The 16,877-nt window shown below is 41.7% G+C and overlaps 1 protein-coding gene across 2 annotated transcripts in view; it reads left to right on the top strand.

Moving 5' to 3' along the window:
* The window catches only part of RANBP3L (RAN binding protein 3 like), a 41,927-nt gene that overhangs the window by 14,430 nt on the left and 10,620 nt on the right, over positions 1 to 16,877 (top strand). For both annotated transcript variants that reach the window (XM_045021540.1, XM_045021541.1), the window contains 11 exons: positions 4,483 to 4,541; positions 4,809 to 4,845; positions 5,981 to 6,058; positions 7,223 to 7,297; positions 8,568 to 8,636; positions 9,253 to 9,398; positions 9,972 to 10,075; positions 13,368 to 13,449; positions 14,464 to 14,566; positions 15,359 to 15,489; positions 16,496 to 16,616. In XM_045021540.1, the coding sequence (XP_044877475.1) occupies positions 4,483 to 4,541; positions 4,809 to 4,845; positions 5,981 to 6,058; positions 7,223 to 7,297; positions 8,568 to 8,636; positions 9,253 to 9,398; positions 9,972 to 10,075; positions 13,368 to 13,449; positions 14,464 to 14,566; positions 15,359 to 15,489; positions 16,496 to 16,616 (1,005 nt within the window). The remainder of the gene's footprint in view (positions 1 to 4,482; positions 4,542 to 4,808; positions 4,846 to 5,980; positions 6,059 to 7,222; positions 7,298 to 8,567; positions 8,637 to 9,252; positions 9,399 to 9,971; positions 10,076 to 13,367; positions 13,450 to 14,463; positions 14,567 to 15,358; positions 15,490 to 16,495; positions 16,617 to 16,877) is intronic.

Genomic DNA, 16,877 nt, shown 5'->3' with positions numbered 1-16,877 from the left:
TGATTCACAAGTGAGTTAACCTGGCAGTTCTAATACTTGCCGTAGGGCATGGGATCATTCTACAACTCTCAAGGCAGGAGACATTAGGCCAGGTCCTTTCTAATTCAGCAGCTTCAAGGGATTTGTAGAAAGGGAAAAGGAGTCCAATCTGTGGGGATTATTTATGGGCAGGCACTCCTTCTCTTGGCTGAGAGTGGTGGATTATTCCTGTCCTCGCATTCAGAGGCAACTCCTTTGGCAAGCTTCTGCGGTCACTTTTTTCTAGCAGCTTCCTTCACCCAAAAGTAGTTGAACGGCTCAGGACTGGAGCAACCTGGTCTTATCCAGTCTCTCACCAGACTGTGTCTGTGTGTCCTCCTCCCTGCAATGAGGAGGCGGGGCTGCCCGATCCTACCCCTCCCCTTTCTTGGCCCTGACTCATTGTCTGTGTGCATGGCCGTGGCTGCTGCTGCTGCTAATGACAAAGGGCCACCTCTTCCTGGGGACACTGTGCCTGTTTGTATGCCCCCTGCTGATGCTAAAGAAACAAAGAAGCTGTTCCTCTCTTCCCTCTTCCTTTCCCAGCATGCAACAGCACTGACAGTGTCAACCCTGTTCAGCAGTGCAAAAACCTCAAATTAAGCCAAGACAGTTAGAATTAACATAGTCATCTGAATGTGCGAATTCCCCAGTGTTACTGGCCTTACAGCACTGATTAGTTAGGTCTTTATCACTCATTCCTAGTAGGACTTCTGTACAAGATTTTTATTTAAACATGCTAGAAATTTTAAAAGTTTATTATAATTTGATACATAGGATTTTTTTTTTTTTTTACAAAGATTACTAATGAATTCATTCCAGGAAAATGCTGAGTGGCCTGAACACCCACAATACCCACACTACTGGGGATACACGGGGTTTTCTCCTGATTTTGGTAGCAGCAGCATAGATCCCGGAAGATGACAAGACTTGATCCAGGTGGTATCAGTAACCTCTGATTAAATGCTCTGAGAAGAGCTCTTTCCTCAGGCACAAGTGGAGTTAATGGTGATTCTATTTTCTAAAACAGAATACACCTATTAATGTCTAACGAGCACCATTATATCCTAGCTCCACAATTTTCTGCCATAAACCAACCAATTGTAAATCTTTCCTCAGTAATTCCCAGTTTAGAACTGTTATTTTAAAAAAAAAAAATAGTGTTCTGGCAAAGGGTTTCCTAACTCCTGCAGCCTTCTAGCTCCAGCCAGGCTGACTCAGTGATAGCTGATGTGGAATCAGCGAGTTCCTTTCTCACTCTAATTCTTTCTTTGCTAATGCAATATGCTCCAGGCTTTAAAATGGTACATGTATCTTAAAAATATTGTGTTGGATTTTACATTTTAAGAGGTAATTTGAAGTATTTAGTATTTAAGCTTGAACCTTAATAAATGGGGGAGGGGAGAGAGAAAAATAGTTGTATTTAATAAATGAATATCGCAATGAACTGTTATCATATCAATGGTTCTCACTGTGACACTTTTGTATTTTTATGTCTGATTTTGTGAGCAAGAACTTTTTAAGTGAGGTGAAACTTGCAAGACAAATATGCAAGACAAATCAGATGCCTCACAGGGATACAGTAGTTTGGAAAGATTGAGAGCCACTGGTTTATATGTACTATTCCCCCTCTGCTGCATAGAATTGGAATTGCTCATCCAAGTGCTGCTGCACATGTCCTATCAGCTAACAGAGATTTTCCTTTAGCTGAGGTTGTGGGGGATTGTGCTTGTGGAGCCAAAGCTCTCACTGTGAAAGTCTGTGGTGGACAATATAATGGCAATCATGAAGGCCTTGGTGATCACAGATATGTTAACATTTCATTGCCAGAAATACTGATGTGGCTGAATTTAGCCCTTATGTAAGCAGGAGTAAAAATAAGAGTAAGGACTGCAAGATGGGCCACAATATTTGTAAATTACTTTGAAAATTTAAAAAATAACTATAGTAACACTCCATATTAATTATTACCTTGTTTCTAAACTACTACCAGTTCACTCCAGTGATAAATAATCAGTGTCATGGTTTTGCACCTGGTTTCTGTGAGCAATACTTATTTACAAGGGTAATTTAACAATTGTTGAAACATTTTATTACTAAGTGTTAAGCTCTAGTGAAGGGGTGGCCAAACTTACTGACCCTCTGAGCCACATATGATGCAAGGAGGGTGCCTCAGGGCAGAGGTGGGGAGCTGCCGTGGGGCGGGGGGAGGGTGCCTCAGGGCAGGGGCGTGCGGGGGGCGGGGAAGCCAAGGTGGAAGTTTCGCCTAGGGCGCGAAACATCCTTGCACTGGCCCTGCCTGTGGGAGGTGCCTGCTTGGGGCTTCAGCCCCACTCCCGCTGAAGTCCTGAGCCCCAGCAGGCACACCCTGAGGGGTTGAAGCCCTGAGTCCCTCTTCCACTGGGCAGAAGTCAGAAGTGACGTGTGAGGGGAGGCATGTGGGGTCATCTCCCCCCCCCAATTTTTGCCAGGGTTTTCTGGCCTCACTTGGTCACATGGTGCGATTTGGCCCCCTCACTGCACTGCAGCTGCTGGAGCCAGCATGCTGGGAGCTGCGTCTATGGGGAGAGGCAGCGGCAAACAGCTGGGAGCTGCAGGGATAGCCACTGCCTTGCCCCAAGAAGCTAAAGGGGGGCGGTATAATTTAAAGGTTCACCTCCCCACAACATCTTAAATCACGCCCTCCCAGGCACACACACCCCTTACTCTCAGTACCCCTCCCTGCAGCACCCAGGTGTTAGCGCGTGTGGAGAGGCTGTGGCAAACAGATAGGAGCAGCAGGGAGGGGCCACTGCTCTCAGCAGGCACCAGTTGTCTCTGGCAGAGGCTCTGCTGGGGGGGGAGGGTAGAAGCCCTGTGCTTCCCGCCCCTCCAGTCTGGTAGGTAGAGAATGGGGGCGGAACGTGGGGGGCTCAAGCTGCACTTGAACTGTAAAAGAGCTGCATGCAGCTCACAACCTGCAGTTTGGCCACCCCGCTCTAATGGAAGGCTTATTATACCATTAAGCAACAGTTTGACCACCAATGGGTATGCAAACCAAGATAAAGATGTCACTCTTACGTTTGCAGAACTGTGTGTGGGCGGGGGAAAGGTAGATATTTTAATGTGATCCAGTGGGAAGTCCCTGTTATTAAAATCACATCTTTGTAGGTATATTCAGCCATCTCAATGTTTTTAAAATGGTGAGTGGCAAGTAGGGTGATCAGATGTCCCAATTTTATAGGGATAGTCCTGATATGTGGGGCTTTGTCTTATATGGGTGCCTATTACCCCCACCATGCCCCACTCTTTGTCCCGATTTTCCTCATATGTTATCTGGTCACCCCTGTGGCAAGACTCCAAATGACCAGAGTGGGCCAAATTTTGCTTCTTCCTTTGCAATTACATCGGGCCGTTCATTGCAGAAAGAAAGGGTTTTTTTTTTTTCAGTCTGTTTGCTGCACAGGGGTTGTATAAAGGCCTGAGCCTTAATCGAATAATTGATCCCAGGCAAGTCACATATGAAAGGGTTTGCAGAACAGGGGTCTTTAGTCCACTAGCTGAAATAGCTAGAAAATGTTGGAGGGGGGGGAGAGGGAATGAAAATGGGGATCTATTAAGAGCAGACTACAACTCAAATCAGCTTGTCCCCACTGCACATCCCCTTCTTACCGGAAAGGGCAGAGGAAAGGTCCTGACCCAGGAAATGACCAGGTTCTATTTGAAAACAGTGGCTGCATGGCTAACCTGGTGCTGCAAAGAAGCAGCCCCAGGAACTGTGTACAGAGCCACATGCAGAACAGAGTGTGACTGTCAGATATCACACTGGATGCAGGTGTGTGTGTGTGTGACTGATTGGGGGGGGGGGGAGGGGAAGCAGCAATTGGGCAGGGAGCCAGTGCAGAGGGGCCCCAATCAGAGACACACTGCTAACTGATCCTGGCCTGGAAACCTGTAAGCCCCTATTTGCTTGAATAGAGACTACACTGGAGAGGGCATCCCAGACACTAGGCCTGAAGAGCCCCAACTCTCCACTGGGCTGCCCCACTTTGAACTGTAACTTTTTAAGGTTCTGTTTACCAAGGACTAAGCAAAAACTGAGTAAGGACATTAGAATTTGGCCCAAATAATCAGTTTATCTAGCATTCTTGTTGAAATGGAGGGAATTTTGGGTGTGCTTGGAAATAGACTCAAGCCCATAGTCTGCAAAGTATTTTGGGATCTTGCTGGATGAAAAGCATTATTTTTGGTCTAAAAGAAGTTTAAAAATATGGGGCCGAATCCTGCAGCCCTAACTGGGAACAATTCACAGTAGGGTTAATGGGAGTTTTGTTTGAGTAAGGACTGCAGGACCAAGCCCTGTATTTTTAAATGATAAATACCTTGATTTAAAATTTTCAGTGGATCCCAGTTTAATTGTAAATGCAACATTATGATAAATAGTTTAATTCACATGTTCTAAAAATGACCTCTTTCCTTTTCCAGAGACATCAGTTATTGCTCAGCCCATATTTGTTTTTGAAAAGAAAGAACGACCTTTCAAGGTAACACTTAAGCTTCTTCCTTTTGTTTTGGTCATAAAGCAGCCAGAAAATCAGGAAATAAAGGACCTGATCATGGAGCCTAGGCTCCACAAGGGGGAAGCGTTTCACAGCCCGGGTGCCAGCTTGAGCCCAAGCATCTACACTGCAATTTTATAACCCCGCAGTCTGAGTCCCATGAGCCCAGGTCAGCTGACATGGGCCAGCCGCGGATCTTTTACTGCAGTGTAGACATATCCATTGACACATTTTTGTTTTGTTTTTCCCCAGAGGCCTGCAGAAGACCTGGTTTGCAAGGCTGAAAATGGTAATAATTGCATAATTAAAACCCTTTATTATAAACTTGCTATAAAAGGCGTATTACTACATGGAGTATTTGTAAGGGCTGAGTCCGTTGCAAGCATTAGTAGTGATTAGAATTTCACTTTTTGTATGTAACAAGTCAATTTATTGTGGGTGGATTAAGGGCACAGAGTCACCACTTTTGTCCTCCTTTTCTGTCTCTCTCTCTCTCACACACACACACACACACACACACACACACACACACACACACACACACACACACACACACACACTGACCGCGATCCAAATTTCAGCTCCCCTGCAGCACTCACACAACTACTAGATTTTGAATGATCTCTTCACTTCCTTCAGGCCTTGTTATAACACGACTCCATACATGGAAGAGTGCTGTGACTCCAGGGTCCTGTTTCAGCCGTCTCTTTAAATCAGCTGAGTGCCATTCAGCCTGCTGCATAGTGGGGAAAAAAGGCCTGATCCAAAGCCCAGTGAAGTCAGCGGGAGTGGAATTGATCTCAGTAGGCTTTGGATCAGGCCTTTACTGAGGCATCAAGAGCCCCTTCCATGAGTAGATTCTGCTAGAGCCTTGCAACCCGACCCAAACCCAATGGGATCCAACTACAAGTATTGGATTTGGGTCAGGTTGCATCTAAAAACAGCCCAAAACCTCTCAGGTCATGTTGGGTCTAGTCATCTCCGAGCACCTCCTCCTGTGCATGAGGTCAGCCCAGTGGCTGCTACCACTGAGTTGCAGTGCCTCTCGCTCTGCAGCACACACAGCACAGCAAGGCAGCTGTGGCCAGCAGGATGAGGTATGCAGCCCCTGCTGCACCGACCCCATGGGCAGGCAGCAGCTGGAGACGATTTGCAGGCAAAGGATGTGGGGAATGGGAAGCCCCCAGCAGGCCGAGCCCCAAGGATGAGGCAGTCACACTGACTCAGGTTCAGGGGGAAGTGTTGGGTTGAGTTGCATCTAAAAATGACTTAACACTCTTGGGTTAGTTTGGGTTGTCTGTACTCGGGTCCAGGTCAGGCTTTAATTTTAGACCTTTGATATTAGAATTCTGTAGTGCAATAATTTACTGAAATTTGTTGCAAAATTTGATTTTACAGTACATGATATGTTATGTGTCTCTTAGATTTCATTGGTTGTTCCAGGAAACGGGCAAGGTCTTCATCTTTTACTTTCCAAACGTCGGACTCGCAGTTCTACATGGGTATGTCATTTAGCTCAATTTGGTTATAATTGTAATTATATTTTATAGATTGATAAGCTAGAAAAAAATATTTTCCCCATTATTCAGATACACATTTTGGTTAGAATAATTCCAAGTCAGCAAAACTTTTAAACTTTGAAGTTAGTCTGCAAGTAATTCTCAGTGAGGAACTTGCTCCTTCCTAAGTCTGAAAAAAGATTGGTTTTAAATTAACAGAGGGCTCCCGGTCCATACATGAGTTATTTCCACATCAGGCAGTGGAAGGTCCATGTGTTTCAATCATGAGTTTCCCTGGAATCTTTTGATTAGGTCAAGGGAAGGCAGGATTTCCTACCCTTTGGAAGATGTTCATTGTTCAACCCCATAAGCCCAGGGGGACCCATGGAATTGAGAAGCTGACAAGGGCTTTCCCCTCCAACTAGTTATCATCTGACTTGGAAACCCCTTCAGGGTGGTGGGGTTATTTCCACAATATTGAGGGAACACACATAAGTCACTGCAGACCACTGTGTACTGAGCATGTGCAGTAGAAATTCTATTTTAAAGTGTGTCATTATTGTAATGATGGGGCCATATGCTTTCCTCAAAATTTGGGCCTTAATGTAGGTAAATAATATTTTGCTTCACCCAGCCATTGATAAACTTAACCCATTTAGTTAAAAGGGTACAATTAACCAAACTTTAACTACCTTTAAAATCACACCTCGATCATTCCTACATCTACTTAGTCCTGATCAGCTCCAGACCAAAAAAAAAAACTGGTAGTCTCAGACTTTTGCTATAATAACCCTCTTAGGCTGAGCCTGTACTATATTTTTCCTACCTTTGTGTTCAGTGTCATTGGTGGTAGCAACAATAGGAGTACCAGTGTAGACTAGCTTCTTGGCACTTGAACCACCATGACATCTAGCCCTAATCTGAGAAGGTCTAGCAGATGATGGTATGGTCAAAAATGCTGGCAGCTGCCAGCTCTTTCTTTATGTTGAAACTGCACTAGTGCTAGCAATGGTTGGAAATTCAAAGTCTACACTACAAAGCCTTAGTAGTTGCCTGATACAGGTAGATTCTGCTCATCCATGACAAATACATTTTGCTAACATGAAAAGTCCATATTCAGGTACTGTGCTTTGAACAAAGGATAATTTCAGTCTCTTATGTTTTCAGATACAGCACTGTCTCAGAAAAGAGTGAGATCATCTTCCTGTACCATCCTTCCGACCTTTCCTCCATCACAGCCAGGTAACTAAAAATATTATTCAGTAAATATTCACTTAAAACCAAAAATCAGTAAAATAACAAAATAAAACTGCTGTTTCTGTGGGACTGAGCTCACTGGGCTGGGCAAAGTCAGTATGTGAATGAGAGCAAGGAACTTTGTGATGTTCAACAAGATGCATTGGTGATTCAGTCAATGGCACTCATTTCTCAGTCAATGTCGCACTAATATCTCCTTGTGCTAGGGAATACTCTGCGCATGGGAGAGCTGCTGTTTGGATGGGATGCAAGCAGCCTATGCCATATGCTACACTGGGTTGTGCAGAGTCTATTCACTGCTGCAACTCAGATGTTTTTGAGATTTACAAAGCCTTGTAGCAAATAGGTGGAAGGTTATATTAACCTATAAAATATTATGTCAAATATTATGGACAGTAAACACAGAATGGAGTTGAAGAAATAGTGGGAGCTAGGTGTGTTTGGACTAAAACAGTGATTCGCATATTCAGTGACACCATTTTCCATACTGGGAACACCCTCCGTTCTAGCCAAGATTTAGCAGGGATCACCCTCCCATTTATCCATAAGGGAAGGGCAGGGTGGTCACAAACCATGACACCTGTTTGACTCCCACATTGAAAACCTTTTGGATTAAAAAAATTGTTGATTAGGGGTTTCCAAATAATCTGGTAAGGGTACAAAATTGGTATAGCACCAAACCAGAATCATCTTGGAATGGAATGGAGGAGTTTTTATATGGATTATGAGACATGTAATTTTATAGCATGCTATTGATGGGACAAGGCTGGCAGCCCTTCTGAGCATTTCTGGGTGGCATTTGGAAACCATATAAAAGAAGCAGCAGCAGTGCCACACATTGACCATCATTACAGTTATCATGATGGTCATCACTACCAGCACGTGCTAGATCTCCTGCATTTACCATTGTACTCTTGGGTCTCTTTTGCTGATCCGAAAGGATATTCTGACTGGATGACAGTATCATGCCCATGAGCTGTAAAGCTAAAGAAGGACAGTTTTGTGGTTAAAGTAGTGGCTAACACCCAGGATATCTGGATTCAATTCCTGGCTCTGCTTTAGAGTTCCCGGGGAAGTCATTCTCACTGTGCCTAAGTTTCCCCTTCCATAAAATGGGGATAATATTTTCCTTCCTCGAAGAGGTGGTGTGAAATAAATGCATTAATGTTTGTGAGATGCTCAGATACTGCAGTGATGGGGGCTACAGAAATACAGATAAGCAATTAAGCACTGTGGATAAACACTTCTTTTGCAGTAAAGAATAACATATTCATGACCTCAGCTCTTCTCCAAAGAAACCATGACATCACAAGAACAGAAAAAGGTAACTATTGTTAGTATTGTAATATTAATTTGTTGTTGATCCACAGTGTGCTCAACACTGTACAGAGCAGGTAAAACGTAGACAATCCCTGGCCCAGCCAGCTTCCTCTCTACAGCTGATATTCACCCCCTATGCAGAAGGCCTGTATTATAAGCCTGTAAACCACTTAATTCCACTTACAGCTCTATTTTGAAAACGTAAGTGGTTCATAGGCCATGTTTAGAACCACTGCTCAGGAGTGAATATCATCCCAAATATATATTTCTGATCCATAATGTTAACAAGGACTGAACTCTGCTCCCAGTGAAGGCAAGGCAAAACTCCTGTCGACTTCCGTGGGTGCAGGATCAAGCTTCATATAATCAGAAGATGGATTTATCACAATCAGTGCAGATTTGTTTTATTAAATATTGCATCCTTCCTTTATTTGGCAGGGTTTTTAGAAGGGACTTAAAACAGGAAAGGATGGCAGGTATTAACAATAACACTTAAATACAATTAATTTAAAACTCCACAGCACATCTACATTATGAGTCGAAAAAGCAAGACACAAATGTGTTGTTTAAATGTGAAGGAAAGGTTGCATATATTAACCTTATATTTTGTATTTTGCAAGGACCCTTGTCACAAATTCAGCAGTGGACTGTCATAAGACCTGCCATTTTACAGCCACCACAGTCTCAGATATGTGAGGAAAGAAGGCAGATGTGCACTGAAAATACACTGGCATCTTCCAAAACTAAAGAGAAAGCAAATATTCAGGTAAAAATGTAACTTCAGTGTCAAATATACATGTCTGGGTTTTTTTCCATCTGCCTGAGCTCTAATAATATTTATAATAATTAAGTATTTTACAGAGAAGTCTTCAGTATTAGTTTAATTCTGTTCCCAGTGAAGTCAACAGGAGTTTTGCTTTTGACTTCAGTGGAGCAACTGTACCAATGCTGAGTGCTTTGGAAAATCCAGCCCTTGCTAAACTGCCCATACAGTTGCTTGATGAGTGTGCAGATGCTATAAACTTGTAATTCAATCTGAATTTGGGATAGAGGGTTGGGAAAACATTACTTTCTAAGAATTTTTTTTAAAAATCTGGTTAGGAATTGCACTGGCTTGCTTCGCACAATAAACATGGGCCTGACTCTGCAAACCACCACATGAATGATCTGAACTCATGCAAGTGGACCCATCATGCATAGGCTTACTCTTGCCAATAATACTTTCTCACATGCATTGGGCTTTGCAGGCCCTAATTGCTGGTAAAACTATTTATAGTGCAAGATGAGCCAAAATTAATTTTTTCCAACATTTCCAATTGATCATATTAATTGTTTCCAGTTGTCTGAAGAGAGCTCTCATTGCCCAGCAGAGAACTCAGCAAGTTCCGAGACAACAGTGAGGCCATCTATCTCCATGCACCTTTCTAGCCCTAAAACAATAGGGTAAGTTAGTCAAAGCATTGTGGGGTTTTTTTTCTGTGTATCTAAAGAATAGCAAGTGTTTGGTTTTGTCCTCTGGCTTGTTGCTTTACATGTGTCTGTGTATCTGTTAGCTGAAAAAATGCTCACATCAGCCAGAAAGGAAAGGCTTATGAACAGATTATAACTTGAACTATATGTCTGTGCAAGGGAGTAAGAACTTCCCCTTACACCTCTGCATGGTGTAAAGTTACCTGGACTTTAAGGGTATGCTTACCCTGTAGTGTAAGCCCAGGCGTAGTGGGATTCAAGTCAGCCGACGTGTGTTGGAGAATCCAGGGCTTGAATGTCTACACTGATTTTTAACCTTAAGAATTTTCTAACCTGGGCTTGAAATTGGGGCTCTGGCATCCACAATGCAGCATATAGACCCAACTCAAAACCATCCATATCCCAGACTCCCTAGTGCCCTCCTGAAATGTGGCCACTCTAGTCCGTTGTCCATGGTGCACTGTGGGAAAACTTTACTGCCCACCCTGCATGTTATAGGAAGGTTGAACAGCCCACCAACACAGCCAGATGAGCAACATGGAGGAGACCCGTTTTCAAGAAGTTGTCTGGCTTGCACTTTCACTCTTGAGACAGAAAACGGAGCTTCCGTGAGGCACTGGTGAACATTTCGGCAACTTTTTCTGAGCCACCAAAAGCACGAGATGGACCAGGAGGAAGAGGTGAACCATTTCCCCCTGAATGGACCTATGGACCAAGGGGTTGCTGAACACTCAGCCAGAAAGTGCACCTACCACAGCTGGAGCTAGATGCACACAGGCAACAGCAGTCAAGGATGCTCTGTGCTCCTATGTTATGGACTTCCATAGCCCCATGGAAGAGGAGAAATAGTACCTCTATGAATCTGCTTGTGAGAGTTAAGGGGCTAATTGATTTGGGGATTCAGTTCTTGGGGAAGGGTGGGGATTTGATTGTCATGCAATGTACTTATGAATGACATGCTGAATTATGAATTGGGGATAGAGTGGGGGATGATTCACAGTATGGATTCACATCAGGAAGTTATTGATGTGTGACTTGTTGTACTTAGCTGTATAGAGGAATAGCATGTGTGTAGTAATTCCTAATTGTTCCTGATCATGTGTTTAGCTTTGTTATTTCAAATCATGATCGTATGATGAGATGCACTATAGCAATAAACTTTCCTTAACAGCTTTATTTATAAATGTGTTAAAACTGTGCAACAGTCACCCATTGCCATTAAAATACCAAAACAGTTACAAAAGAACATTTTCCAAAACAAACAAAGTGTATGAACCAGGGCAAACACAACAGAATCACTCTACCACTGCATGTCCCCTGGACTCCGTTCTCCTTGCTCTTGTTTTCTGTGCACTTGGTGCCGAGGCAGAGATATCAATGGAAGAGGGGGCAAGATGGAGAGCTGCATGGTGTTTAGTTGCCCTGCCCAGCTGCTTGTGGGGCCTGATTGCATGAGTCACCTAGATGTGGAGTTTTCCAAGTTTTCTGGACAGAGAATACGTCTCAGGGAATCAGGAGATGGTGTGGGAGTGGCAGCAGGAGCCGATAATCTTGCAGCCCTGATAATCTTGCAGCAGTCTCTCTGCTGAGCCCTCTCCTCCTCCCTTAGCTGCCATTCCTGTTCCAGGAACTGTGAAGCAAATGCCTGCTCCTTTGCTAAAACCCTGTCCTCAAGCTGTGCGGTGAGACTCAGCCTTTCCTCCTGCCTCTTGGCATGCCTCTTCTCCAATATTAAGTCCCTCTGCTTCTGGTACTGGGCCTGCTGGTTGGCCCACTCAAGAACTTCGACCAAGTTCACCATGGAAATGCTCCTCTTGGAACAGTCTGTGGAGGTATGTTGGACCAGGCTTGTACTGCACTGAGGTCGAGTTGTGGAGGTATAGCAGCCAGTAGAGGTGTAGAGGCCTGCAATAGGACAAGACACAGAAGGTTATTGTCTCAAATAGCTCACTGGAGGAGCACAGAATTAATGTTTGTGGAATTTCAAGGACATAAAATGTTACATTCAAAACAGTATGCCATCTGAGGCCTAACCAGTGCTGAGTACAGCGATACTGTCACCTCCCATGACTCCTCTGTTAATGCAACCAAAAATTGCATTTGCTTTTTCGTAACAGCATCATATTGCTGACTCACTTTGAGGTTGTGAGCCACCACAATTCCCAGATCCTTCTTAGCAGTACTGCTGCCAAGCCAGTTTATCCCCTATTCTGTATTTGTGCATTTGGTTTTCCTTCCCTCAGTGTAGCAAACTTACATTTGTCTTTGTTGAATTTCATTTTGTTGCCAGTGGCTCCGAGATTTCTACAGCTAATTCATTCAGTACCCTGGGGTGTACAGCATCAGGCCCGCTGACTTTAATTCATTCAAATTGGTCAAAAGGTCTCTGACGAGTTCTTTACTTATCCTGATCTGTATCCCTTCCTTTTGGTGGTCAGAAGAAAATGGAAGGGTTAACGCTGACTCACTGAGCTGCTGCTGTTCTCCAAGTGGGGGCTTCCATTTTCAACTGAGTCTATTGGAGATTTTTGCAATAGAGAGGACAAAAGAAGGTGGCCTGTGGGATTATGGGATACTTTTGGCAGACTCCCAGGACCCAAGTCAAGCAGGGCTGCATCTGTACTTCAAAGCAATAAGGCTTGAACCTTGGGTCATGGCTTGACACTGGCTTGGAGCCTCCATCCCTGCAAGATCCTAGGACCCTAAGTCTAAGCCTGAGTCTGAGATTTGTGTGTAGACGGAAGGAGGATTTGGGCTCAACCCTGGTCTGAACCCATGCTTACATTGCAGCATTGACATAATCTATATCTAGGCTTGCTGAAATAAGATGTGCATCTGTCCCTCTATGTTCCCCCAAGCAGATGGACAAGGAGAAGATGAAGAAGATAGGGGAGTGGGTGGATCTGGTGGCTGGCACAGCTAAGCCGACATAGGAAGGGTAGCAGTTTGCTGGAATAAAAGGAAGCAGGGAGAGAAGTGTGCCTCTCTGATGCATGATTCTTTCCCTATACTGCTCCTGGGGTGCTGCAACAGTGGCCTGTGGCTTTGCCACTATCTAGTCTTTAAGGAACATTCTCATTATGCTACATGAAATACAATGTATCTCCCTAAGTTCCTTTAATGAAGTATTCTCTATGGTCCCCAGTAGGCCAATATTTTTGTTTTAATGTAAGGTTTGGAAAGGTAAATGTATGCTGTTATGGATGTTATATTTGCATCTTTTACAAAGTCTAATTGATATTTTTCACATATTTTGTTTCTCTAGAAATCAGACAGTTGAAGATGTAACTTTTTTAAACAGAAATTCTACTTTTGTGTTTGGAGAAAACATGGTTGAGAGAGTTTTGGTAAGATTTGTAAATATTTAAATTTTTCTTCTTTCTTCTGTTTCTGAAAAAGTTGGCATTTGAATGCTGAGGGTCACATTTTCAAAGATGGTCCCCTAAATTGTGACCACAACATTTGTCATATGTACATACAAAGCCCCCAGTCCTGCAAATGCATGAGTCATCGCTTTGAAGTCAAGTCACATGAGTAAAGTTAAACATGTATAGCTGTTCACAGGATCGGTCCAAAATGGGTTTATATATGTCAGTGTTCATCTGCACAGGCAGTTACTTGTTGGGTGTGCTCGGCTGGCTTGTGTGCACATTTCATGGGCATAACTTAGGTGGCCCAAATTTTAGACTTGGCCCTTCAGTAGGAAAATCAATTCTAGCAATTTTCTGTTATAGCTCAAACCACTTCAGACTTTTTTAACATTCAGAGCTGTAGGCTTTCTCCCCTCTGACTCCAAGAAAATATTTGATTAGCAGTATACAGATATAAAGGAGATGTGAACAATGAGAAAACTGTAACTCTGCAGAATTAGCTAAATGTAATAGTTTAAAATATCTCAGAGAATGATTACTTCTAAATTCTGCAATGCCTTTTTTAAATTTTGGGTATATATGGTGATCTGTAAAATGAGGAATTAATTTGGAAAGATATCTGCTAAACGTCTCCACTTTTATTATCAGATCACCTTAAACTTAAATTGAAAGAAGCTTATTCTTTTAGCTCAGAGTCTCTCTTAAGAAGAGACTACAGTTCCTGCTTAATGACATTTTTGGGGCTTTTATAATAATGGACGAAGTTCCAATATTGACTGAAATACCAAATGCTTGTTTACTTATATCCTATGTTAGTATTTGTATGTAGGAATAAAGTTTGCATGTTAACTTATTATTTCAACTAATCTTCACCCCTGCTGTGTATTTTATGATTCAATCCATTCCTGATCTTTCAGCTTGCTGCTAATGTCAAACATATAAACGTTACAATTTCTTAAACTGTTTTTCCTTGTTTCTTCCATTTTTTAGAGTCCTCAGAAATCTACCAAGCTGCATAATGAAACTGATCTATGCAAGAAAGAAATAACATCCACAGATGCCAAAACTGTTCATATTGGTTATTCACATACAAGTAAGCATTACTACTTTAGCAAACAAACACAGTGAGGCTCTACCAATAGGTCAATTTCAGTGCATCATAGAAGCAATCAAATTAGTGGTGTTCAGTAATTATCATCTATTTACTTTAAAGTTATCCAATCATTAGTATACAATTAGGATGTGCACCATAAATGGAAGTGTCCAGAAAGCAACTGTCATTTGGTTTGTGACTCAGAATTAGAGCTAGATTATCATCATAGCGAATAATTTATTATTTGATTTAATTTAGACTATTTTTTTTATTTGTAAGTTTTCCTTGAATAGACTTTGAGTTTTACAAATTTATTTGTTATCCAAAACTGTGTGATGAATACTTTGTGAACACATTTCAGCCTATAGCTTGTTTATGAACAAGTCACTTCAACCACAATTTTAGCTAGTTGTTCATGTTCTTTCCTGCTGAATATTCACACCCCTCTTATTACCATTGTGATTTATGGGACTTATGTTTTTCATGACTATGACTTTGAGCAGCAATATCACAAAGAATTCGATTTGGAAACTCAACTATTAACTAGTTAGGGTTTGATCCTGCTAGTTGTTCCTTGTTGACAGACCAATGTGCCTAAACAGAAACCTTGGATCGTGGTCTTATTCTTTAAAAAATATACAGGGATGCCTGAAGTTTATTAAAACATTAACTGATATCTAGCACTAAGGGGTACAAAGACCTAGACTATACAAATAGACATATTGTTGACATACTAAAACATTCCTGCTGTAGAAATTTTATAATTTTCTGTTGTTTTTATTTCTCCTTTAGAAACATTTTTTGTCAAGAAGTCAACACTAATTGAATCAGCTGCGGCTTACATTTCCAAACCAGCACAGAAATATTTGTTAGATAAAGTTGAAGTTATAACCGGGGAAGAAGCAGAACATAACGTGTTGCAGGTATATTTTCCTAAAGATTGTATGATGAGCCTTTCTACTTATGTTTAGAAAGCACATTATGGTGTACTGTAACTTATAATACCATGAATACATATCTACTACTTCTTTGTTGGATAACTGTATAAGTTTTTCCTTTTTTAAAAATATGCTTCTGTTAACTACCGTAATTTCTTTTCAAGCTGATACGTAGCTTTTCATCGTATATTCTCTATACTGAATATAGAGAGCTCTTTCAACCTCCAAAATCATGCTCCAAAGCCTCATTCTGCTAGTGTCTGTTATAACTGTCTTCACAATAAGACAGTATTCCCTAACACCAATAAATAAAACCCCAGTTTATAAGTACTCTTAAAGTTACTTTATAAACACAAAGGCTTGGTGTTTTTTTTTTAACTATTGAGTTATCAAAGTAAGTGGTTTTATAATAAAACTAAGGTATATCCATGTAATTTTAGGCTAGCAGGATAAATCTTGCTACTCAAAATTCTTAAAACTCTTTATTTTCTTGGCAAATTAACACTTGGATATATTACAAAAATCTAAAAATGGAAAGATATAAAACTGTAAGATTGCTTGAATCCACTTCTCCCATTCATATGTGGGAAATTTGTATGTGGATGGGTCATTAGCTTCAATTTATGACAGTACTGGTACAAAAAGTTGCATGAAACTTCTGATATCAGTGGTGGTATAGGATGATGCATTCTGGGACATCTTCAGGAAATATGGAGATGTCTTTGGATTTCACAGAGAGAGGTTAAAAATTGAAAAGGTAAAAGTGAAATGTATTTCTATGCTAAATGTTCCCCATAGCCTGGTTACTAGAGGTACTCAGCATAAATCTGGGGTTAGTGCAATTTTCATTTCATTTTTAAAATTTGTCTTAATTTTATGCAAACTGTAAAGTAAAAAGTTATAGCACAGAGACATCAAACCTATAAACTGCAATCTCTGGCACAACAGAATTCAGATCAGTTGACACTTTCCATAACATTTTCCCCTTCAGATCAGTTGCAAGCTTTTTGTATTTAATAAACTCTCACTATCCTGGACTGAAAGAGGAAGAGGATCCCTGAGGCTTAATGACACTTCAAGCAATAAACATGGAACATTACAGTCAAGGCTAGGTAAAAATTAGTTCCACTTAATCGTGCTCTCATTTGCCATAGTCAATTGAATATCACATCATTTGTAATCCTGCAGCCAGGTTTGTTTATATCCAGTTGTTCAAAGCCTTTTCATTATTACTCTATAAAGTTAGCTACCTACTAAACATCTCTTGCTGCTGCAGTTTTTGTGAGCTGCAGGTACTCACAGATGTCACTAAGCACTATGTATTTCTGTTTCCAGGTTTCTTTACTCTAGTTCTCTCTTTTCTAATTTGGCTT

Source organism: Mauremys mutica, chromosome 6, assembly GCF_020497125.1.
Source record: "Mauremys mutica isolate MM-2020 ecotype Southern chromosome 6, ASM2049712v1, whole genome shotgun sequence".
NCBI classification, from domain to species: domain Eukaryota; kingdom Metazoa; phylum Chordata; order Testudines; family Geoemydidae; genus Mauremys; species Mauremys mutica.
This window is presented reverse-complemented; position numbering and strand designations above follow the sequence as displayed.